Source organism: Pogona vitticeps, chromosome 1 (genome assembly GCF_051106095.1).
Source record: "Pogona vitticeps strain Pit_001003342236 chromosome 1, PviZW2.1, whole genome shotgun sequence".
Lineage (NCBI taxonomy): Eukaryota > Metazoa > Chordata > Lepidosauria > Squamata > Agamidae > Pogona > Pogona vitticeps.
In genome coordinates, this window is record NC_135783.1 from 44,332,867 (window position 1) to 44,358,766 (window position 25,900).

Below are 25,900 nucleotides of genomic sequence, written 5' to 3' on the forward strand. Positions count from 1 at the left end.
GTTCATCAGCCAGTTCCTTCCATACTCTTGAATGCACTTCATCCGGCCTTGAGGATTCGAACTCATTCAAAGTAATAAGGTATTACTTCCATCTGAAGCTGCACTCCTGTCCCTTCCACTTGTACTTCATGTCTGCCTGAAAGGTCATTTACTTTCTTTTGGGGAAAGTCTGAGCTAAAATAGGAACTGAGCACTTCTGTCTTTTTGATGTTGTCTGTTATCATTTTTCCAACTCCATTGAGTAGTTGAACCACTACAGTGGAGCCTCGCATCATGACGTTAATTTGTTCCAGCGAAATCACTGTAGAACGAAAATGTCGTGATGCAGTTTTAAAAAGCCCATAGAAATGCATTAAAACCAGATGAATGCGTTCCTAGGGGCTTCAAACTCACCGTCCAGTGAAGAACCTCCATAGCACGGCCATCCATCTGAAAACACAGCGGGCGGCCATTTTGTTTACCCGGCGGCCATTTTGAAACCACCAATCAGCTGTTAAAAATCGCTTTGCGATGATCGGTTCCCGAAGCAGGGAACCGATCATCGCAAAGTGAAATTCCCCCATAGAGAACATAATTTTGCCATCGCTTTTGCGATCGCAAAAAGTTCGTCGTGATGCGATTTTGTCATCAAACAGAGCGTCCGTCTTACGGGGCACCACTGTATTTCTTTTCTTTGTCTTTTACTACCTGAAGAATGATTTTTGTTGCTTTTAGCGTCTTTTGCTAAGTTTAGATCATTCTCAGCTTTTGCCTTCGTAACGCCATCCCTGCAGTTCTTTGCTACTTGTCTGTACTCTTCTGCAGTGGCCTTCCTTCCTTCCACATCCTAAATGTATCTTTTTTGTGTTCAGATGCTCTCTGAGCTATTTTTGAAGCCACATTAGTCTTTTTCTGCTGTCTTCCATCTTTTTTTTCCTTCTTAGAATTGTCCCTTTAGAATTTCTTTTTGAAGAAATTCCAACACTCTTGGACTCCTTTTTCTGTTAGGATCTCCTGCCATCAAACCTTACTTATCATTGTTCTAAGTTTTTTTAAAAATTGGCATGTGTATGTGCAGGTGGCCACACATACACGTGTACACGTTCCTGTTCCTTTGGCCCTCAAATATGCTGAAAATATCCAGTGTGGCCCTCATGGTCAAAAGTTTGGTGACCTCTCCTTTAGAAGATAAAAATATAATGTTGGTTAAATTACTCATAACCACAAACACATACATAACAACTCCTCTGTTGGTTTTTTTTTAATGCCAAATGCAGACTAGAATGTGTCTTCAGTCTATATTCTATTTTATTTTTAATAGAGAATATTGATAAGGGCTTAATTGTTGCACTCAAACGCTGGAACTCTGGCTTGAGGAAGCTAGGTTAACTCCATTTGCTCCTAGGCAAAAATCTTTTCATTTAGTTACTCTTTGGCAGATGTCATTGCTTGCTGCAGAAGAAAGGGAGGGAGAGAAAAGGTTAGTAGAGGCCTTCTTTTGAGGTCAGCCAATTTGCAGAGTATCTTGAAATGTCATTTCTCAAAACACCATGCAAACTGCATGGCATTGCCTTTCCCTGGCTTTTCATTTCTCTTTGTGGACTTTTGAAGCATTTTGCTTGAGGAAGAGATCTGTGATTTTGAAAGCTTGCATATTCATTTTGCTGATTTTGGCTTTTCTACTAAAGTATACATTTTGGGATCAACAGTGGCTGATATTTATGTTTCACATTTGCTTTTATCTTCTGAAAATACATGCTTTCTTTAAAAGGTTGTTTATTATCTTTTATTGTGTGTATTCAGGATAGATGACCAGATTAAAAATTTTTTAGAAGATACAGATCCTGAGAACATACTTGAAGTTGGAGCTGATATGCGAAAGATCAAATACTGTTTCATCCATTTAAAGGTATGCTTCACTGGCTTTTGTTTGCAGGAGTGAGGAAGTTCTCAGCAAAATAACAAATATGCCATGTGTTTTGATTTACTCAACATTCCTGAGAGAGAGAGGAAGAGGAAATGGCAGGTCCTAGATCAGAAATGCGTGAAACCAAACAACTTAAGCAGTAAATAAGTTGTGCATTTTTGCCAGGAGAAAGGGATGGGTGCTTTTTTAAAAAATTCTGTATTGTAATAATGAACAAACATTCTTAATTTTATTAACAGAAGCTGGATGCTTTTAATATCCCTGTTTTGATAAAATGTAACTTGTTAAACTGGGAATGAATATCATGTCCACATTGTCTTCCTCAACCCTTATCTTGCACATTAGATTTAGTAGCACTTTTCCATTATACGATAAACAGGGGACCGTGGTTTAATGTCTGTTTATTTACTGGGATCTGAAATGATGATTTAATTGATGATTTCAATAAAGTAAGACTGAACTGCTGAATTTGGTGGACTTGAGAAAAAGCAATGAAAATTATTTTGTCTTAAAAAAGGATGGGATATACAAGAGATTAATGAAGGAAACATGATGTTGTAATGTGATGTTGGATTGTAGTTATCGAGGAAAGAAAGGTGGAGGAATGTTTGAGAAGGAGCTTCAAGTAGAAGGAGATGTAGCTTAACAAGAAAGCTAACAAAGAATCAAGTGGATAATGTTAAAGAGGAAAATGCTTGATGATTTTGATTTGCAACTAGGGGCCACTGCCTAAACTTAGGTGAGCCATACCAAGTAGCACTGCCAAATTTCATGCTTCAGCTGAAGGTGGGTTTCAGGTTTGCAAGACTACTGATTTAAGAGAAGACTTGAACATTTAAGTAGTTATCCAACATATGCACCTGCAAATGTTGGTCTGCAACTCCAATCATGTCTCTCCAATATATATACTGGCTAGGGTTGATAGGAGCTGCAGTCCAAGAACATCTGGAACACAAATCTTCTGACTAAGGTGTTGATAACAAAGTAGCTTCTGTGAAACAGAGAACAAGGAGGAAATAAGCTAATATGATGCTGGATATCTGGCTAGAGGTTTAAGACAAAGATAAAGCAAAGCGTGATGAAAGAAACAGGCTTAAGAAGGTTTAGGAATGTCAAGGAAAAGCTTATGAAGAAGAGTAACATGATCAAAACAAAAAAGGACCTGGCATTAACAGAAGCACTCTGATTCACTAGAGCAGTGGTCCCCAACTTTGGACCTCTAGATGTTCTTTGATTTCAGCTCCCAGAAATCCTGGCCAGCAGAGGTGATGGTGAAGGCTTCTGGGAGTTGTAGTCCAAGGGCATCTGGAGGCCCAAGTTTGGGGATCACTGCCCTAGAGGAAAGATGTAAGGCAAGCCAGAGACCTATTTGGGAATTGACTAGAGTGGTACCAAATATTGTCCACCTCAGCTAAAGACTGCTGATGAATCTCCTTCTTATTGGAAAACCAAGAAATGGAAGAAGAATAACAGCTTGTTGTATTAAAAGATCCCATGATTGTCTTTATTGTGTCTAATAGAGATTAGTTACTGAAGCAAAGCATCCTGATAGCCATCTGCTTGCACCAGACATTCCTGGAAACAAACATGTTAATAGCTCAACTGGAGATGGAGAATTAAAGAAGTTGAAGGATCTTCTGCAGCAACGAGACAATGAAATCAGTATCCTTAAAAAAAAATTCTTATGATCCTAGTTTATTAAGAAATTCTTTGATTTTTTATCCAGTAAAGGATATCTATCTAATAACATTAAAACAACGTCTAGAATCATATGGTACATTCCAAATAAAAGTGGTTAGGCTTTGAATTGTCATAGCGCTCTTGTTTGGCTGAAATCTTCTTAGTTAAGACCACAGTCTTAACTCCAATGGTATAACTTTCAGCAAGGAATTACCCCAAGAAGTCAGATAGCCTTCTTATCTGTTGTTACACATGGATAGGAAATGCTTACCCTGACTTAATTGACTTTTGAAAATTTGCTGCTTAAAATTAGGCCAATTGAACATTATTCCAGCAAGTGTAACTAGCAGGATTCCAGCCAATGAAGGGCATTTGTTGTTGTTACTTAGTCGTTTAGTCATGTCCAACTCTTCGTGACCCCATGAACCAGAGCATGCGTCAGCTTCAGGATCTGTTCTTCCAATGAGCACTCAGGGTTGATTTCCTTCAAAATGAATATATTTGTTCTCCTTGCAGTCCAGCCATTTATGATAAAGCAACAATTCAAAAGCATAAATTCTTCGGTGGCCAGCCCTCTTTATAGTCCAGGTCTGACTATGAAGAATATTATGAAATCTTAAAAGCGTAACAAATTGTATTTGGGATATGTTTCTGTGGACAGGGGCCCACTCCACCAGAAGCACCTGTTTAAATGTTCTTTTAAAGTCTACAAAACTATTTGTATTGCTGCACTAGACTATTAATTCTGGACACAACACTTCAATAAGGATGCTGACAGAATAAGTTCAGAGGAGAGCAACAAGGTGATCAGGGGGCTGGAAACAATGCCCTGTGAGGAAAGACTGAAAGAACTGAGTATGTTTAGCCTTGAGAAAAGAAGACAGAGGGGTAATAGGATAACACTTCAAATACTTGAAAGGCTGTGATACAGAGGAGGGGCAGGATCTGTTCTCTGTCATCTCAGAGTGCAGATCACACAACAATGGGCTCAAGTTACAGGAAGCCAGATTTCAGTTGAATATCAGGGAAATCATCCTGTTAGAGCAGTAAGACAGTGGAACCAGTTACCTCAAGAGGTGGTGAGTGCTCCAACACTGGAGGCATTCAACAGATACTTAGAGAACCACCTGGCAGATATCCTTTGATTTGTATTCCTGCATTGAGCAGGGGGTTGGATTTGATGGCCTCATAAGCCCCTTCCAACTTCAGTGTTCTATGATTAACATGGCTACCAGTCCCAAAAACTTTAATGCTAATTGTAATGGTAGGCTTTAACTTAAATATTTGCTGCACATTTCTTTCGAGCTCCAATGTCCCTTGTTATCCCCTGGTTCTATAAAGTACTGGTCTAATCTCTTGAATGTAGGAGTTTTGTGCTTTGTTTTATTCTGACAGAGATCCAGATTTCTGGAAATCTTATGTGAAGTAGAATGTTTTTTCTTATGGTAATGGAAAGTAATGCTGCTATATAAAGAACTATTTTAAACTGTATAAAAAGTTGAATTTCCTGCAGTTTTTATTATTAAGCCAATGAAATGTTGCTGGACTGTTTATTTACAGTAAATAAAATTTATATTGAATAAGATTTTATACTGTAAAAAGTTTTTTCAGATGGCTGCTCATGGTATTCATTCACATAAATTATACATATACAACTTATAATATTTTTGGGAAATAATATTTTAGGTGTATAACTTTAAGCACATTCTTTTTCTTCAATGTCTATAGACCAGACCAAAAAACAAGTTGGTGATTTATACATGGATATGTTAAATTGCATAACTCACCATGGTACTAGCTGTGGAGGTGCCAGTTGCATTACCAGGCCCACATTCTTCGAGCAATTGGGCATATGCCGTATACAACAACTGGCGCCTCCTTAATTAGCAGCAGTTCACCATGGGAATTTAACTGATGCACACCTAAATCACAAATACGATTCTAGCCATTTATGATAAGTACAGTCGTTTCAGATATTAACCCCAGATACCCTAGCTTACAACATCATGTTTTTGACCCATGAATAATTTTGTAAGTTGCTTAGCTGCTCTCTTAAATGTTAGTATTTCTGGGTGATACACAGTATTACACTCAGTCCATATTCTACATGTATGGAATATGGTATCTGCCACAAATATTCTGGAGCTTGTTAGCCAGCAGCTAAAAATATAACTGATCTTGTCTAGTAAGACAGCTAAATGCTACATGACCTGAGCTGTTTGAAAGAAAAATAAATATACGATTAATTTATATGTGTATGGATAAATTTTCTTTTTATGTAATCAACAGATTTATACTCTGGGTTAAATATTGAGAATTTTTCCTTAAAAAGAACATTAGGCATTTTAGTAAATATGTTAAAAAAGGAAAAAAAGAAAGTACAAGATACACTTCTGCAACTCACTGTTTCATCCAAGGAGATATCAGATTCAGAAAGTTCTCTTTCAAAAAATATGGAAAATGAACAGATAATTGATGTTCCTTCACAAAGTAAATCTGGTTTTCTTCCCAAGAGCACAGGTTAGTGATTTTATTGTATTGTCAGGTACTGAAATGAGTACTTGAATACTTTCTGTTCTTAATGAATTGCCTAGCATCATTTTGTTGTTATGTGCTGTCAAGTCAGAACTGACTTTGTGGACCCAACAGGGTTTTCAAGGTAAGTGAGGTATTTAAGGAGTGGTTTTACTACTACCACCTCCACTGAGTTTCCATGGCCAAGCAGGGGAATTGAACCCTGGTATCTTGAGTCCCTCCTTCACAGATTGCTACCTTGTTGTGGCGAAGCGGCTTGAGTAATTCAGAGAAGCTATTGGCTATGCCGTGCAGGGATACCCAAGACGGACAGGTCATAGTGGAGAGTTCTGACTAAACACGATCAACCAGGAGCAGGAACTGGCAAGCCACTCCAGTATCTTTGCCAAGAAATCTCCAGGGACAGAAACAAAAGGCTAAAAGATATGACGCTGGAAGATGAGCCCCTCAGGTTGGAAGGCGTCCAACATGCTACTGCGGAAGAGTGGAGGACAAGTATAAGTAGCTCCAGAGCTAAGGAAGTGTTTGGGCCAAAGCCGAAAGGATGCTCAGCTGCGGACGCACCTGGAAGTGAAAGGAAAGTCCGATGTTGCAAAGAAAAATACTGCATAGGAACCTGGAATGTAAGATCTATGAACCTTGGTAAGCTGGATGTGGTCAAACAGGAGATGGCAAGAATAAACATTGACATCCTGGGTGTCAGTGAACAAAATGGACAGGAATGGGTGAATTCAATTCAGACAATTACCATATCTGCTATTGGGGGCAAGAATCCCATAGAAGAAATCAAGTAGCCCTCATAGTCAACAAAGGAGTGGGAAAAGCTGTATTAGGATACAATCTCAAAAATGATAGAATGATTTCAATACGAATCCAAGACAGACCTTTCAACATCACAGTAATCCAAGTTTATGCACCAACCACCGATGCTGAAGAGACTGAAATTGACCAATTCTATGAAGACTTACAACATCGTCTAGAACTTACACCAATGAAAGATGTTCTTCTCATTATAGGGAATTGGAATCAAGAGATAAAAGGAACAACAAGCTTGGCCTTGGAGTTCAAAACAAAGCAGGGCAAAGGCTAATCAAGTTTTGTCAAGAGAACAAGCTGGTCATCACAAACACTCTTTTCCAACAACACAGGAGGCGACTCTACATGTGTACATGGCTACAAAGCAGATAGAATGGTACAGTCATAGCTTCAGAAGAATTAGTTTAAATGTTGGATAAATATTATGGGCAACACAATTAATAATGGGAATTACAAAATACTTGTCTGAATTTGGTTTTCCCTCTTACCCGTTGTATATATTTCTGTATGATATGTGGAATTATTCTTAGAAGGGAATGTATAGAATTACTATGAAAAATACTGAGTTGTAATGCGTACGTTCAAATCCATCCCCTCCAAAGGTATATTTACCCCAATTACCCCCAACCCTGCCCTGCCTTTATAAAGAGGAAAATTTAAAAATATTTTTTAAAAAAGACGACTCTACACATGGACATCACCAGATGGGCAATACCGAAATCAGATTGATTATATCCTCTGCAGCCAAAGATAGAGAGGCTCTATACAGCCAGCAAAAACAAGACCTGGAGCTGATTGTGACTCTGATCATAACAAAACTCAAGCTTAAACTGAAGAAAGTTGGAAAAACCACTGGGCTATTCAGGTATAATCTAAACCAAATCCTTTATGAATACACAGTGGAAGTGAAGAACAGATTTAAGCAACTAGATTTGGTGGACAGAGTGCCTGAAGAATATGGCTGGAGTCCCATAACACAGGAGGCAACAACAAAAACCATCCCAAAGAAAAGGAAAGGCAAGAAAGCAACGTGGCTGTCCAACAAGGCTTTACAAATAACAGAGAAGAGAAGGGAAACAAAATGCAAGGGAGACAGGGAAAGTTACAGAAAATTGAATGCAGACTTCCAAAGAATGGCAAGGAAAGACAAGAATGAACAGTGCAAAGATATAGAGGAAAAGAATAGAAAGGGAAAAATCAGAGATCTGGTCAAGAAAATTGGAGATATCAAAAGAACATTTTGTGCAAAGATGGACATGATAAAGGACAAAAATGGTAGGGACCTTGCAGAAGATATGAAGAAGACGTGGCAAGAATAGACAGAGGAATTATACCAGAAATATCTGGATATCCCAGATAGTGTGGTTGTTGACCTTGAACCAGACATTCTGAAGAGTGAAGTCAAGTGGGCCTTAGAAAGCCTGGCTAACAACAAGGCCAGTGGAGGTGATGACATTCCAGTGGAACTATTTAAAATCTTAAAAGTTGACGCTGTTAAGGTGCTACATTCAATATGCCAGCAAGTTTGGAAAACTCAACAGTGGCCAGAGGACTGGAAAAGATCAGTTTACATCCCATTCCCAAAGAAGGGCAGCACCAAAGAATGCTCCAACTACCATACATTTGCACTCATTTCACACACTAGCAAGGTTATCCTCAAAATCCTCCAAAGTAGGCTTCAACAGTATGTGGACCGAGAACTCCCAAAAGTACAAGCTGGATTTCGAAGGGGCAGGGGAACTAGAGACCAAATTGCTAACATGTGCTGGATTATGGAGAAAGCCAAAGAGTTCCAGAAAAACATCTACTTCTGCTTCATTGACTATGCAAAAGCCTTTGACTGGGTGGACCACAGCAAACTATGGCAAGTCCTTAAAGAAATGGGAGTGCCTGATCACCTGGTCTACCTCCTGAGAAATCTATATGTGGGACAGGAAACAACAGTTAGAACTGGATGTGGAACACCTGATTGGCTAAAAATTGGGAAAGGAGTACAAATTGGGAAAGGAGTACAAGCCTGTATATTTCTCCCTGCTCATTTAACTTATATGCAGAATACATCTGCGAAAGGCAGGACTGGATGAATCCCATGCCGGATTTAAGGTTGCCGGAAGAAATATCAACAACCTCCGATATGCAGATGATACCACTCTGATGACAGTAAGTAAGGAGAAGAAGCCTGCTTCTTGGTAGGAAAGCGATAACAAAGCTAGACAACATCTTAAAAAGCAGAGACCTCACCTTGCTGACAAAGGTCCACATAGTCAAAGCTATGATATTTCCAGTAGCCATGTATAGAAGTGAGAGCAGAACCATAAAGAAGGCTGACCGCTGAAGAATTGATGCTTTTGAATTGTGGTGCTGGAGGAGACCCTTGAGAGTCCCCTGGACTGCAAGGAGAACAAATGTATCCATTTTGAAGGAAATCAACCCTGAGTGCTCACTGGATGGACAGATCCTGAAGCTGACGCATGCTCTGATTCATGGGGTCACGAACTAATGACTAAGTAACAACACGACTAAAGGCTAAAATACTTTTGCCATCACATGAGAAGACTCCCTGGAAAAGACCCTGATGTTGTTAAAGTGTGAAAGCAAAAGGAGAAGGGGATGATGGAGGACGAGATGGATGGACAGTTTCATTGAAGCTATCAACATGAATTTGTCCCAACTCCGGGAGGCAGTGGAAGACAGGAGGGCCTGGTGTGCTCTGGTCCATGCGGTCATGAAGAGTCGGAAACAACTTAACGACTAAACAACAACATATTGAGTCCAAATCTATTACTCTACCCACTACACCACACTGGGTACCCAGGATCACTTTAGGGAATGTATTTACAATGTTTACAACTAGACAGAGGTTGGAAATAGTGCTCTGCATCAGTTCTATGCTGGGTTGCTTCCACTTGATACAGCACCACTCTCTTCCTTACTTAGGTGGAAAGTTTCCTAGCAATCAGACTTGCAAATTAACTATGCTTATCCTCTATCAACCAATCACAGAATGAAGCACACTAAATGCAAATTGTGTCTATGAGAAAGCTCACATAATATGATGTATTTCACCACTAAAGCGAGGACCTCTGTAATGGGCAGACATAACATCACATGTCCGTCACAGCTGGGCAGTGAGTCATCAGCCTATGGTGTGACGGAGGGTGGAACTTAAGGGGAGGAGCTAGTATAAAAAGGGGGGTGAAGAGTGTGTGAGGGGAGATTGGAGATGAGAGTCTGAGCTGAGAGTTTAAAGTGATTAGTAGTTAGAGTGAGTGAGTGAGCCTGTCAGTGGAGAAATAGTCTGTGTGAGCCAGCGTTTATTAACAGTGATTGTTTAATTGATTCTTCACCAGTGATTTACCATTTTTATTTTTGTAATCAATAAACCAGATTTTGTTTTGAAAAGTTACACTTGTCCTTTTATGATTTTTAAGGATAAGTTAGTGGCAGCAGTTTTAAAGTGAAGTAGCAACCACTCTGTGAAGTGCGAGTGTGGCTGTTACAACCTCTTTTAAAGTTGTGCAAAATGTACAATCTAGTTTGACCCTTGGGAAAAAGCTTATGGTTCATAAAGGAAAAAGTTAATTTAAAAAGTAATATAAGTTGAGCAAGTTTTGTCTGCCTATAATGATACAAATATTTCTTCTTAACAAGTAACAAACTGTCAAATGCCCTTTTTAGGTTAATGTAGATTATTTCTTGAATATTTTTACATTGTAGATAATTGGTTTGCTAGAGAATTTTCTTAATGTAAACACACTGAAATAATCCTTAGACTAGAGAGCTTTGGAGAAGGAGAAAGTTCTGAAAAGCCTTCTTTCTTTTATGTAAATAATGAGAAAACCTGCATACTAAAGGGCAGTGCTAAAAAAAATAAAGATCATGTTGTTCCCTTTGAAATAGAATTGGTTTTAGTGTGTTTGTTCTGGTTAAGCATGTGTTCAAAATAGTCACCTGGAAATACTCAGTTCTCTAGAATCCAATTCTCTGTATGACTCACTGTATCCTTTAACCATTTGAGATTTGAGCATATGAAAGGATCACAGTAAATGCCGAAAGTCATCTGAGATGGAAATTTTCATTAAAATAATCTGCATGATCAAAATGCTTTTGTGATTAATTACTTAGACAAGTAAATAAAGTGTTATATTCAGCCTATTAGCAATTTACTGGCTTAAATCCAAAAGAAGCATAGAACATACAGAAGATAGGATCTAACAGTTCTTCTGACCCTCCTTTCATTTCCAGACCCAGTATACTAGATGTGGATAACATGACAGGTTCCCTGATCTTAAGAAGCAGTTTTTCAGGAAGTTTCTGGTGTGAGTGGGTTGGAAAGTTTTGTAGTTCTATTCACAGTTTGCTGGATCCAAGCAAATGTCATTTTCTTTAAAAAGAAATTCCTATATATAATTACACAATACAGTCTGAAATTTCAACTGAAATATCAGCCAACTCCATAAATACCAGTCAACTCCATAACTATTAGTATCATTCTAAACTCATACTATAGTATGGATGATTTCTGTGCACAAATGCGAAAGCTGGGCCATCAAGAAAAAGTCAATTTGAAATGTTACGTTGAAGATCTTTGCAGATCAAGCCTGGACTCTTTCCAGAAGCTAAACTGAGGCTATTGAAATGTGTTCCTATTATGGGAAGACAAGACTCAATGGAAAAGATAATAATGCTGGAAAAAGTTAAGGCAGCAGGAAAGATTGAACATGAGATGGATTGACTTAATAAAGGAAGCCACAGCCTTGAGTTTTCAGGGATTAAACAAGGCATCCTTCAAATCTGAAGGCCCTGGAGCAGTTTGCAAAAGAAGAGTGGTCCAAAATTCCAGTAGAGAGGTGTAAGAAACTCATTCATGGTTACTGGAAGCTATTGATTTTAGTTAGTGTTTTTCCAAAGGGGGTGCTACCAAATATTAAGTTAAGGGTGCCAATAATTTTGACCTGTGCATTTTTGGGTTTCTGTGTGGGATTGTTTCAGATTTGACTTTTCTTCTCTGTTTTTGTGTGTGTGTGTGTGTTTGTGTGTTGTTCCAACACAAACCAAAGAAATGAACATGTGAGTACCAAAACATTTGCAACTGCAACAATTTTCTGAGAGAATAGTTGCATTTTCTGACAGAATTGCAAGGGTTCCAATAGTTTTGGCCATGACTGTATAAGTTATATATTTTTATTACTTTTAATATATTAATATATTTCAAAGCTCTTCATATCATGTCTGTATATATGGTACTATGCCAGACAATGAAGAATATGATTTCTGATAAAAAAAGGAATCCTTTCTTGTTTGATTAACCACATTCACACAGACTTTCTTTGTCTTTTTCACTTGCACTAGCAAAATACTTGATCTATAGGAATTGCAAGTTGTGTCTTTTCAATTTCTTCCTATATTGTGCAAATATCACATTCTGTTATGAGCTCAGTCACCAAAGATGCCATTAATATAATTGGCAAGAAAGAAGAATTAGAGCTAGCCTATAATATCTGCTACTGATGCAAAGAAACATGAAATATGTGATAGTCAAGAGAATAAATTCTAGGACATTTGGTAAGAAGTAAATTTATTTAATGTTGAACAATCAATCAGTTGATCTAAAATTCTTTAATTAGCTGCCAACTTTTTAAAAAATCCAACTGGTATGGAAATACATATTCCTTATCTGTAATTCCCCATTGTGGAAAAAATCCATTTTTTTTATAATGGTATCACATGGAAAATATGATATAAGCCTTCCTTAGTTTCTAAATCAAAGTACTGTATAGCATTCACTATAAGTCAGAATTGACTTGATGGCACAAAATAATAATTATTATAACATTGCGGCAAACCTATTGACATCAACTTAGCCAAATCTACAAAATAATAAATCATTTTACTTCATTCTTTTGATTACTGTCGGAAAAGATGAAATGGTATGTAGGAAACACTATCTTCACCATGAATGGTCTTTGGCCATAGTGACAGTGAATGGCTATGGAATTCTACAATATCTTCACCATGAATGATCTTTGGCCATAGTCAGGGCTTGAAAAATGTTAGAATGTCTCACCAGTCAGTCAAAAATTTCACCAGTCAGCATGACCGGACTATAATCTTGCAATTTATGTTAACAAATTTAAACTAGGCACTTGTTCACTTTTATTTCTACATAACAATGGGTAAAAACCCAAAATAAATTGTATTACGTACATGGTATTCACCTATGTCTTCTTAGTAGAAAATGCACTGCTGTCAGAGGTGTTGCACTTGTGTCCTTGACCATGCCTGGTAGTTTTAGCAATGAAGTACCATTTATCAATGGTTTTAGTAGGGATAAACTTCGGCAGTGGAGGTCCATTTAGATTCACCATCATAAGGTCATCTAAGTTGTCAGTCTCTAAACACTATCTGAATTTATTTTTGAGCAGATTCATCTGGCTGAAACCCCTTTCACAGCTAACTGTAGAAACTGGCAGAACAGAGGCAATTTTAAGGAGCTTAACAGGAAACCTACCCCCGTGGTGGTTCATTGCCTTTTCCAGTAAATCCACTGATGACAGACTTTTTGCATGTATTTTGAATTCATACAATTCATCCAGGGCTTTCTGAATTATGTCGTCTTTGCCTTTGTGTTGCAAAAGGTCTTTGTAATGAGATACAAGTTATTTATTTATTTATTTAACTTATATGCTGCCCACTCTACCCAAAGGTCTCTGGGCGGCTTACAGCATTTAAAATACAATAAAAAGGCAATGAATCACCACGGGGGGTAGGTGCCCCTGACTCCCAACCCAATCAGTCTATCCAGAAGGACACCAAGGTCAATGGTGTCGAAAGCCGCTGAGAGGTCCAGGAGTATCAACAGGGTCACACTCCCCCGGTCTGTCTCCTGGCAAAGGTCATTGTATAGGGCGACCAAAGCAGTCTCCGTACCAAAACCAGGCCTGAAGCCTGATTGAAATGGATCGAGAAAATCCATTTCATCCAGCAGTGCCTGGAGTTGCCCGGCCACAACCCGCTCCAACACCTCCAACCAAATATTTGATTGTTGACAAGCTTGAGTTCTAGTAACTAGCACTCAGGCAGTTACTGGAGCCAACAGCACCTATTAGGGCTAATGTGTATCCTCCAACCTACTGATATAGGTCTCTAACCATAATGGGTCATCAGCCACTGCACTGCCACACAAGGAGTTCAAGCAGCACTGCAACATCTAAGCATTCCTCGCTTTCCTCAGCACTTTCACCTGTTAGTAGTTCTTCTGGACTAGTAGCTGTGACTTACATTTTACAAAGTTCAGTGCCTGGTATCAGGCATTGATTTTTGGGAAATACAACTTGGCAATTTCCATCCCTTCTTTGAATTCTGTCCAGAAACAGGGTTTGGAGTGACTGCCAAAGGAAATGCTACTCTGGGGTTGATTTACAGTGGCTGATGGCAGGAGTGGCGGGTGGAAGGGCAGGTTGTTGCCAGACTAGTGGGTGGATAGTTTCTGCAGTAAGTCAGAGACCCACACAAGCCTGTTGTTAACCCTGATAATTTATTAGTCTGTTTCGCAAAATCTAGAGAAGGATTTCCATTCTACTTTTCTTGCTGTGTTACCAATTTTTGTACATAGTTTTCACCAGAAACTCAACTTGATTGTTATTCATTGCTTTGGGAATGTAGTGTAAACACACCAAGTGCATAGCTGTCATGTACAAGTTGTGCAAAACCATAGTTGCTCATGTGGATCCCTGTTCATTGCAAAGCAGCATAAGTAGGAGCAGAAAAGGGGTCAGATATTGTGCTTCAAAAGTTCACTGTGCTAGAGAGGAATCCTCCAACAGTGTAAGTTGTTGGATAGAAAACAAAGTAGATGCAAAACTGTCATGACAAACTTTAAAACCAGAAGTGGAATGTAAAGAGTCCCTTTGGGGGATATAAATGCTTGTTGGAATATGGAAATGTTGGAGAAGGATGTTGGAGCTGGGCTTTTCCAGGCAGACATCCTTTTGTCTTTAAGTAGACAAAATTTAATTAAATAGATTCTGGTGCAGAATTGTTTGCAGCTGTGGCCTCTACTTCTGGATGCTGCATATTGAAATACTGTAGGATAGTATGACAAGTAGTCTCCATAATGTATCATAACTTCTTATCTTACCAGAAATAGGCAACTTAAAAGTATCAGAGAACTATGCAGGTGTTTGGGAATAATTACTGTATTTTATTCGTAGAGTCTAGAAGCTTATGCTTTGGTTAAAAAAATGGCTGTAAATGTTTTTCCGTGAACAATAGAGACTTCATTCATGTATAAAGACATTTATAAAGGTGCCTTTAAATTTTCTTAAGTTCTGCCAAAACACTCCTAAGTGCAATTTTTTCTTTTCCCCAAAATATGCCTATACATAGACTAATAAGGAAACCAAACTGGTATTTCATGTATGCTCTACATTGGAGTGGGTAACTTTGCCTGTATACCCTCCAGATGGATGTTATAGCAGAAAGCAATATTTTGGATTGAGGGGGGGATGTATTTTTTGCAGTAAAAAGGAATGGAGAATTTTGCTTCCAGAAACCAATTTCTCACTGTTGTGAAGAAAAAAGCTGCCCCCTATTTGAGTGTGAATCTCTATTCTAGGGGTACAGTCACCCAATACTTGGCAAGACATTTCTGTATGGAAGTTTAGGATTTTGAGCACCCATCCCACTATGTGACCAATGCCATTCTCATATTTTTGCTTTGTACAGAAGAAGAACCTTGGAATAAACTGTTCATGTGATAGATGTTCAGTTACATATTAAGATTTAAAGGGAGAGGTACACAGTCCTAATGAGTTTATTTAATGACCGAAAACCAGATTTTGAAAATTAGAATTCTAAAACTGTTCTGTCCAGCTCATTAGAAGAAAATCAGAATGTAGAGAAAGGTTTCAGTCAGAAAAATTCGATTGAACTAAAATTAGAACGCATTTTAGGTCTTGCTTCAAGTAGTTGGGCAGCAAAGAAGCTGTTCTCTTCCATCTCTTTTACAATGGCATAGTACTGTGTGGTGGAATTATTTCTGCTTGCTAAGGGATAGTATATTCTTGAGAGTTAGAGTTCTGAGCAAGTGTCTTGGGAAAACCACTGTACTGAATTCGTAATTCTTTGCTTATAAAATCATTCCCACTCAGTTACTTTCTTTATCAAGGATAGATTCTGGTGAGACGACTGTGGCGTCCACCCTCGTGCCCCTTTTGCTTGACTTTCAAGCCTCAGAGCACACGAAGGCAAACTCTCTCCTCTTTAACACTGCTGCCACCAGGTGATCCCTAAATCACCATTAGAAAGATTCTCAGAAAGATTCAGGTCCACTCTTCAAGTTCTTTTAAATAAAACTTTGGTTTATTGATTACAGAGATTGATTCATAAATATCTTTAGTAGCTAATCACACCTCAGAATTTCCCAAACTACACACTCTATTACTTTCTCTGACTTTTCTCTACTGCGTGACTGACTCTGACGTAATATTTCTCTTACTTACTCAATCTACCCCTTGACTCTCTGACTCCACCTCTTATAGCATCTCTCTCGGCTCTGCCTCTCAGCAACATTAATATGCATGAATCATTCCATTACATAACAAACATGAACCATTACATAATATAACATGAACCATAGATCTAATAAATAGAGAACGCTACAACGGCTAATCCCAAATGGTTACTGTGCTTTTGTGCATCTTATGGTCATGAAACAGCTACATCCAGTCTTAGGAATGGAGCATCTGCCTACAGTGATGAATGATTTGATTTTCTTTCAGTTAGACTACTGTAATGTTCTCTGTATCAAATTTCTCTGGAAAACTTCAGCTAATGCAACATGCAGTGGGTATGCAATTGTCTACTGTGCATCTGGGGCACTTCATCTCTCTGTCTGAACCAACCACATTGGTTTCTAATTTATTTATAGTTCCAATTCAGTGCTCTTTTTTAACCTATAAAGGCCAAATTGGCATCAGATAGGGATATCTGAGGCTGGCTTGGTGGACACATGTCACAGGGCTATTACTGTAGCTATGCAGATTTTTCTGCATGAACGTCTTGATAGTTTTATTTTTTCCTAAGGGAAGCCACATTGCTTCTGTCCCTACAGAGTTGTGTTTTTTGTTTTTGTTTTTATGGTGCATCTCTTTGTTGGGGATGGGCAGAAAAGCAGTGCATAAATAATTCTAGTAAATAAATGAATATATTTCTTAGAAATCTATAAATTAGTATCGTAGAGATTTTCTGTTTTTGAAAGATCAGTATGATTTTAGGAAGTATCCGTGTAAGTCAGTTTACTTTTGAGGTCTGTGGGAAATATAACGAGTTTAATAGTCTTACGTATCTAAATAGTTGTAGCTTGAGAAATTGGTATGATGGGTTTGTACCAGGAAATTATTCCTGCTTTTGTCGGAGGGATCCTGAAATAACCCATAATCTCTCTCAATGCCCCCACCTACCCATTTGTCCATGTCACAAATCACACCATTCTAGAGAGTGATACAGGAGTTGGAGAGAGAGAGAATTAAGCCCCCATTTGGGAACTGTGAGTGCTCAGTTTCTGGGACTGTACACATCCACTTCTGTCATATCATTTTGATATTAATCAGGAGGAGTGGCATTTGTGCAAAAGATCCTGAATGTTGTATACTGTAGAGTCTGAAGCTCGTTTATGTATAAAAATAGGATCCATTTTCCATAGCAGTCCTTCACTTTGTTGGCAACAGAATCAAATGCTGGTAGGGTTGCAATGCACAGAAGGTTTGAATTGATGTTCTGTTTGTCTTTTTGGCCACTGTGTCCATTGCTTTTATTATCTGTAAATTATAGTATGCTTACAAACACAATGATTGTACCACTTCTTAGTACAGAAACATGTTTATTTACACCCCCACTCAAAGCACATCTTCTATTACAATACAGTAATAACTTTAAGTTTCAGATGTGAGCATTAATTCTATCTGACTTTTTCATTATGCACATGTACTAGTACTGTGGCACTTTGGCACTGACATGTTAAATATGTGATACTGGCATGGCATTTGAGCCATGCTAGCACAGTACAATCTTTGCAATATTTGCTGTAATCGCTGTACTATTGTAAGAACTCAAATTATGGCACACTGATCATTGGATCAGATTTTTCAACTTTTACTGTTTCTCATGCAAATTTTGAAGAAGCAGTTTTGAATTACACACTGGAAAAGGGTATACTGAAACAGCATTTGTACAACTAGCAGTTCCTGTTGCCTATTCACTAACAGAATATACTCCAAGTATCATACGTTTCCATGAAATAAATGTCATGAACAGTATAAGGAAAAGAGGATAAATCAGGACCACATTTCCAGACTCATTAAGTGACAGTAGTTGTTCAGAACACTGAGATTTTTAAATTAGATTAAAGCTCTGATTTTAAGCCTCAAAGGATTTGAATGTTTTAAAATCTAGATTAATTGCTTCAATCCGCTTTAATGGCCATACATTCTTGTATAATGAGAAATTGTACATAAGGGGAATAATCAAGCATGGTTAATCAAATGCCATGAATATTTGTGGAAGTTTCATTGAATTTCACAAAATATTTCTTCTTTCAACCAGCCTGGCAATATAAGGAATGTTAAGTATACTCGAAAGTCTTTTTTCCTAAGCTAAACAATTAGTGAAAAAAATTCCCATTCATGTGATGGATTTTTCCTAAATGACATGAGTCACATAGAATGAAATTCACTTCTTAATTAAAACCTTGAGCATGCCTAGGCATCAGTAAAGTTTTAATAAAGTATTAGAGGAAATTAAAGTCATAGAATCATAGAATCACAGAGTTGGAAGTGACCACAGGGGCCATCGAGTCCAACCCCCTGCCACGCAGGAACTCCATCAAACAACTTCTGACAGATGGCCATCCAGCCTCTGCTTAAAAAACTCCAAAAAGGAGACTCCACCACACTCTGAGGCAGCATATTCCACTGCCGACCAGCTCTGTCTGCCAGGAAGTTCTTCCTAAGACCCAGGCGGAAACTCTTTTCCTGTAGTTTGAAACCATTGTTCCTTCTCTTAGTGTCCGGAGCCTTGGAAAACAAACCTGTCCCTTCTTCAACATGCCATCCCTTCAAATATTTAAACATGGCTATCATGTCCCCTCTTAACCTTCTTTTTGTAAGGCTAAACATTCCGAGCTCCCTAAGCCACTCCTCATAGGACATAGCTTCCAGACCTTTGATCATTTTGGTCGCCCTCCTCGGGACACGTTCCAGGTTGTCAACATCCTTCCTGAATTGAGGTGCCCTGAACTGGAGACAATACTCCAGGTGAGGTCTGACCAAAGCAGAATAGAGTGGTACTATAACTACTCTTGATCTAGACACTATACGAGGGGGTGCTGATAAGTATTGAGCTTTTACCAGAAAATTTGAGCTAGGAAGCTATAAATTGCAGGGTGTATTGGCCAATTTGTCTGTATTCAATGGTGCAAAAATCAACTACCTATGATTTTTAACTTATCTTTCATGTTCAGGTCCAAAGTGACCATGGCAGCACCTCCAGAAAAATTCAATGTGGAAGAGCATAGGACCATACTCAAGTTCCTGTTTCTCCAAAGGAAAGGTGCAAAGCAGATCCATGATGAAATGTCACAAACTATGGGTGATAGTGGCCCTTCATATGATTCATATGGGTTGTCAATTTTAAAACTGGCCATTTTGGTGTTGAAAGTGAGAAACCCAGTGGAAGGCCTGTCTCTGTCTCTGTGCCTGCAAATGTGAAAGCCATCCATGACATGATCATGGAGGACTGCCGAATATCAACCAAAAGTATTGCTATATATCTGAGAATATCACATGGGAGAGTTGGTGCCCTTATCCACAACAACTTGGAAATGAGAAAGCTGGCAGCAAAGTGCATCCCCAAACTTTTGACAACTGAACAAAAGAGGAAACGTGTGGAGTCATCAGTGGCTGTTTTGAAACATTTTGCAACAAATGAGTCAGATTTCCTGGGCAAACTGGTAACTGGTGTTGAGACATGGATCTACTGTTATGATCCTGAGACAAAGGAACAGCCTAAGGAATGGAAGGACAGTGGTTCCCCCAGGTCAAAGTGCAAAGGTCAGTGCAGAAGCAAATGGCAACAGTTTTTTTGGGATAAGTAGGGAGTTCTGCTGGTGGTCTACCTCCAACAAGGTTCAACAATCAATGCAAAATATTATTTATTTTATTTATTTATTTATTTATTTATTTAACTTATATGCTGCCCACACTACCCAAATGTCTCTGAGCTTTATGGACGAAGTCGAGGCAAAACATCAAGGAAACCGTCGAGGAAAAGTCTCCAAAGATATCATCCTGTTTCATTACAATGCCTCGTCACACACTGCAGATGAAACAATGGCAAAGCTGACGTCCTTAGGCTTTCAAGTGATGCCCCATCCACCCTATTCTCCTGACCTGGCTCCTTCTGACTATCATCTGTTCCCCAAAGTCAAAAAACACCTAAAGGGACAATGATTTGGGAGTGTTCTGGAGGAAACTAATGCTGCAAATGAGTGGTTACACCAGCAGTCAGAAGAATTTTATTTTCAGGGACTTAAGAAGAAAAAAGAAAGAAAGCTGACCACCAAAAAATTGATGCTTTTACATTGTGGTGCTGGAGAAGGCTCTTGAGAGTCCCATGGACTGCAAGGAGAACAAACCTTTCCATTCTGAAGGAAATCAACCCTGAGTGCTCACTGGAAGGACAGATCCTGAAGCTGAGGCTCCAATACTTTGGCCATCTGATGAAAAGAGAAGACTCCCTGGAAAAGCCCCTGATGTTAGGAAAGTGTGAAGGCAAGAGGAGAAGGGGATGACAGAGGACGAGATGGTTGGACAGTGTCATCAAAGCGACCAACATGATTTTGACCCAACTCCAGGAGGCAGTGGAAGACAGGAGGGCCTGGCATGCTCTGGTCTGTGGGGTCACAAAGAGTCGGACACAACTAAATGAGTAAACAATAAAGAAACTGCAGGACAGATGTTGCAAGCACATTAACTTCCTGGGGGAATATGTCAAATAGTGTGGCAGTTACATCTTCCTAGCACATTTTTTTCTGGGAAAGGCTCAGTACTTATCAGCACCCCTCGTACTCCTTTTGATGCCACCAAGAATTGCATTGGCTTTCTTGGCAGCTGCATCACACTGCTGATTCATGTTCAATTTGTGGTCTACCAAGACTCCTAAATCCCTTTCACAGGTACTATTGTCTAGCCAGGAGTCTTCCATCCTACAGTATATCTGTGCAGTTCATTTTTTCTGCCTAGGTGCAGGACCTTACATTTCTCCTTGTTGAAATTCATTTTGTTTTGGCCCAGGACTCTAATCTGTCAAGGTCATTTTGAATTTTGATCCTGTCCTCTGGGGAATTAGGAACCCCTCCCAATTTGATATCAGCTGCATATTTAATCAGCATACTCTCTATTCCTTCATCCAAATCATTGATAAAGATGTTGAATAGCACAGAGCTCAGAACAGACCCCTGAGGCACCCCACTAGTAACCTCTCTCCAGGATGAAGAGAAGCCATTGGTGAGCCCCCTTTGGGTTCAGTCAATGAACCAATTACAAATCCACTGAACAGTAGCACTGTCTAGCTCACATTTTACTAGTTTCCTTGTAAGAATATCATGGGGAACTTTGTCAAAGGCCTGACTGAAATCAGGATATGCTACATCTACAGCATTCCCTTCATCTATCAAGCCTTTAATTCTTTTAAAAAAAGAGATCAGATTATTCTGGGATGACTTGTTCTTGAGAAACCCGTGTTGACTTTTAGTGATGACAGCATTGCTTTTTAAGTAATAACAAACTGACTGTTTAATGATTTGGTCTAGAATTTTTCTGGGAATTGATGTCAGGCTGACAGGGTGATAAATATTTGGCTTTTCTTTTTTCCCTTTTTGAAGATAGGGACAATATTTTCCCTCCTCCAGTCTGCGGGGACTTCTCCTATTCTCCAAGAATTCTCAAATATTATTGCCGATGGTTCTGAAATTACTTCTGCCAGTTCTTTTAACATCCTTGGATGTAATTCATCTGGCCCTGGAGACTTGAATTTATTTAGAGTAGCCAGGTATTCCTGAACTACTTCTCTATCTATTCTGTGTTGCATTTCCCTCACTACATCACCTGCTCTTCGCCCATCAGGTTGAGCACTATTTTCTTTTTTGGAGAAAACGCAGGCAAAGAAGGTGTTGAGAAATTCAGCCTTTTCCCTGTCCGTTAGTAGTTGGCCATCTTCTCTACACAGCGACCCTATCATTTCCTTGTTTTTCCTTTTACTGCAGGCATAACTAAAAAAGCCCTTTTTGTTGTTTTTAATCTGTCTGGCAAGCCTGAGTTCATTCTGCGCTTTTGCTTTTCTGGCCTTCCCCCTACATATACTGGCTATTTGCTTGTATTCCTCTTTGGTGTTTTCCCCATTTTTCCATTTCTTCTACATGTTTTTTTAACACTTAGTTCAGTTGAAAGTTCTTTAATCAACCATTCTGGTTTCTTTGGACATCTCCTGTTTTTCCTTCTTATTGGAACAGTTTTAGATTGTGTCTTTAGTATCTGCCTTTTAAGAAATTCCCATCCATCCTGAACTCCCTTCTCTTTCAGTATCTTTGTTCTTGGAATTACAGCCGGTAATTCCCTAGGTTTACTGAAATTGGCCTTCTTCAAGTCTAGAATGCATCTTTGGCTGCACTTGGCTTCCCCCTCCCCGTACAGGGAATACGTATAACAAATTCCAAGAGAATATGGTCACTCACGTAAGGATCACACCACTTCGACCCCATTAACAATGTCATCCCTGTTGGTTAAGATCAGATCTAAAATAGCTGATCCCCTTGCCTCTTCCACCTTCTGGACCATGAAATTGTATGCAAGGCAAGTGAGGAATTTGCTGGGCCTTATGTTCTTAGCAGAGTTGGACTGCCAACATATAGTTGAAATCTCCCATTACTACTGCATCCTTCCCTTTTGAATGTGTGGCCATCTGCACCAGGAAGGCATCATCATCCAGCTCCTTGGGCTGGCTTGGGGGTCTGTAGTATATCCCCATAATGACATTCCGCTTGTTTCTCTTCCCCTTAATTCTTACCCAGATGCTCTCAACCTGACTTCCTGGATTTAAGTCCTGGATCTCTTCACAAGTATAAGCATCCTTAACATATAGAGCTACTCCTCATCCTTTCTTGCTAGGTCTATCTCTCCAAAATAGTTCCTACCCCCCAATAACTACATTCCAGTCATGGGTTTCATTCCACCAGGTTTCAGTGATACCTATTATAGCATATTTATTTTGCTATATTAAGAGTTCCAGTTCATCTTGTTTATTTACCATGCTATGTGCATTTGTGTAGAGACTTTTAGGACCATGTGTGTTTTTCTTCCCCTTTTTTAGTTCTGTAGACCTACTTGCCCTGCTGGGCTTTCCTCGCCAGCACTTGCTGAATTTCTGCACTGAAAACTGTTGTCTTCCTCCCCACCAGAACTCAGTCTAAAGTTCTCCTGATCAGATTTGTGAGCAAAAACATTACTGCCAACAGCTGTGAGGTGCACCCCAGCCCCTGCCAAAAGATGATCTTCATGAAATAGCAGACCGTGGTCCAAGAAGCCAAATTGTTCCTCACGGCACCGTCTGTGGAGCCAGTTGTTCACATTCTTCTTCTCTCCCTTTGTGGGCCATGTCCTTCAACAGGGAGGAGAGATGAGATTACAACCTGTGCACCCAGGTCCTTCAACTTCCTACCCATATCCTCATAATCCTTTGTGATGTCCTAAAAGCTATGCCTCACAGTGTCATTGGTTCCCACATGAACCAAAAGGAAGGGGTAAGAGTCAGTGGGATTAATGAATCTTGTCAGTCTCTCTGTTACATCACGAATTTTGGCTCCAGGGATATGTTACGTTCCTGGGGGTTTCAACAGCAAAGTCCAATAAGCCAGTCCAATATCAGAAGTTCAGAGAATGCAGAGCTGATATCAAAATGCCAAAGCCAAATCACAAACCGTAATCCAAGGTCAGGGTCCAAAGCCAAATCACATAACGTAGTCCAGGGTCAGAGTCCAAAGCCAAGGGTCGAGAGAACAAGGTTCAAGGTAGTCAGGAGCATGGATGCAAGCCAGAGATTTGACTTGTTGCTTCCACGAGCTTCCCAGCCGTCTGGGAGCAAAACAGTCATTGAACTGCTGGAAGTCTTTCATCCTGTCAATACTCAGGACTAGCTGACCTGATGTTTCTATGGGCAGCATTCAGGCACTCCTCTGACCTTTGTGTCATAAGTCTTTGCCAAAGTCTAGCCCTTACCCCGGCTACTGGGGAGGAGAATCTGGTGGCAATTCAGCTATCTGTGCTTCTAATCGCTTAGCATTCTCCTCAGCTGTAGTTAACCTCTCAGGCTCCAGATCTTCGGCTGAACTCATGACAGGAGATAGCACACCTCACAATTCATCACAAAGTCACTAGTTTTGGATATTTTTCTCTTCAAATACTTTATCAAATGCCACAGCTATAGTGCATGAACTGTTTTAAATAATGACATAATATCTCAGGTGAGTTTATTTCAAAAGAAATACATTATCTTGACTTTAACATATCACCTCCAAGTTTATACTATACCACTTCCCATGACCCCGGTGACATGAAGATGTAACTATAAAACTGAGGTGTCCTACAGTTTTTCCTGATGAAGTACTTTTGAAATATTGAAAAACACTGAAATTGCAAGATATGACTCTGAACAATGTTTTTGAAGACCAAGTTAAACTAAGTTTTTAGATGGTCTTTAGGATTGCTTAATTTGCAAACTCGCTTTATGCTAAAAATAGTTACAATGCTGTTTCCTGGAACCAGAAGTATGGCAAATGAGTTAGCATATAATAACTTTTCAGTTTCAGATATGACTCTGAGAATCACCCCTAAGGCTTTTTTCAGCCATTAAAAGCACCATATTTTTTCACTACAGTGAATGTACATATAATGTTATAAAAAGTGAAATTTCAGGGTTGCCTGAGCAACTTCCAGTTGTGCAACAGGACTTCCTCCTCCCTTTTTCTCTCTGCAACTCCCATTACCTCTGTATATGCTCCTTTCAAAGCAGATTTTGAGGGTTGTTGTGGGCTTTACTGTTTATGATTATACTTCAGTTCTCATCAACAGTTTGCAGTGTTAATTGAATGCTTTCAGACATCGGCTTCACAATTTTACCAAATTACTTTTACATAATCTTTGCCATGTAAATATGAAACACGTATTCTGTTTCATATAAATATTAAATATTGGGAAAGTGTTAGAAAACCTATGCTGACATGGAGGAGAACTATCCCTTGCATATAAATTAGGATGTGTTAGGTGTTATTGAATCTTTTGAAAAAGCATTGGGTCTGTTGAAAATTTCAGCCACTGAGTCAGTCTGACCTTTTAAATATTTAATGTTTAATGTGTAATTGTTAGCTATGTAATTGTTTAATTATTATTTTATTTTATGATGTTTATATGTTGCTTTCGTTTTATATTTGTAGTATTGTTTTACTGTTTGATTATGTTGTGAACTGCCCAGAGTTGCCTCAGGCTGGATGGGCAGTATAGAAATCAAATGAATTAATTGATTTAATGTGATGCCCCACATTAATGGATATGGGGTATCACTTCTATATCCACAATTCAGTATGACAGGAAGTGGCTTAACTTTGCCCTGCAATACGTGCCTGTTTTGTTAGCAGGAGGGGAAAAAAGGACTCCAATCTTTCAGTAGCAAAATCCAGCCTGAATGTTGACAACACCAATGTCAGCAGTCATGGTGCTCTACAGAATCCCTGCTTGTGCTAAAAGTAGTGGTTCTCAGTCCTGGGTAACTCACGTGTTCTTGGACTGCAGCTCTCAGAAACCCTAGCCAGCACAGCTAATGGTGAAGACTTCTGGAAGTTGCAGTCCAAGAACA

At 39.1% G+C, this 25,900-nt stretch overlaps 2 protein-coding genes across 3 annotated transcripts in view; both read left to right on the plus strand.

The window, feature by feature from the left end:
- LOC144586395 (uncharacterized) overlaps positions 1-25,900 on the plus strand; it is a 593,808-nt gene that overhangs the window by 166,484 nt on the left and 401,424 nt on the right. The gene's annotated exons all lie outside the window — the stretch shown is intronic.
- Positions 1-25,900, plus strand: part of KIF6 (kinesin family member 6) — a 235,694-nt gene that overhangs the window by 83,309 nt on the left and 126,485 nt on the right. For both annotated transcript variants that reach the window (XM_072991469.2, XM_078383032.1), the window contains exons 11-13: positions 1,783-1,888; positions 3,427-3,568; positions 5,927-6,106. In XM_072991469.2, the coding sequence (XP_072847570.2) occupies positions 1,783-1,888; positions 3,427-3,568; positions 5,927-6,106 (428 nt within the window). The remainder of the gene's footprint in view (positions 1-1,782; positions 1,889-3,426; positions 3,569-5,926; positions 6,107-25,900) is intronic.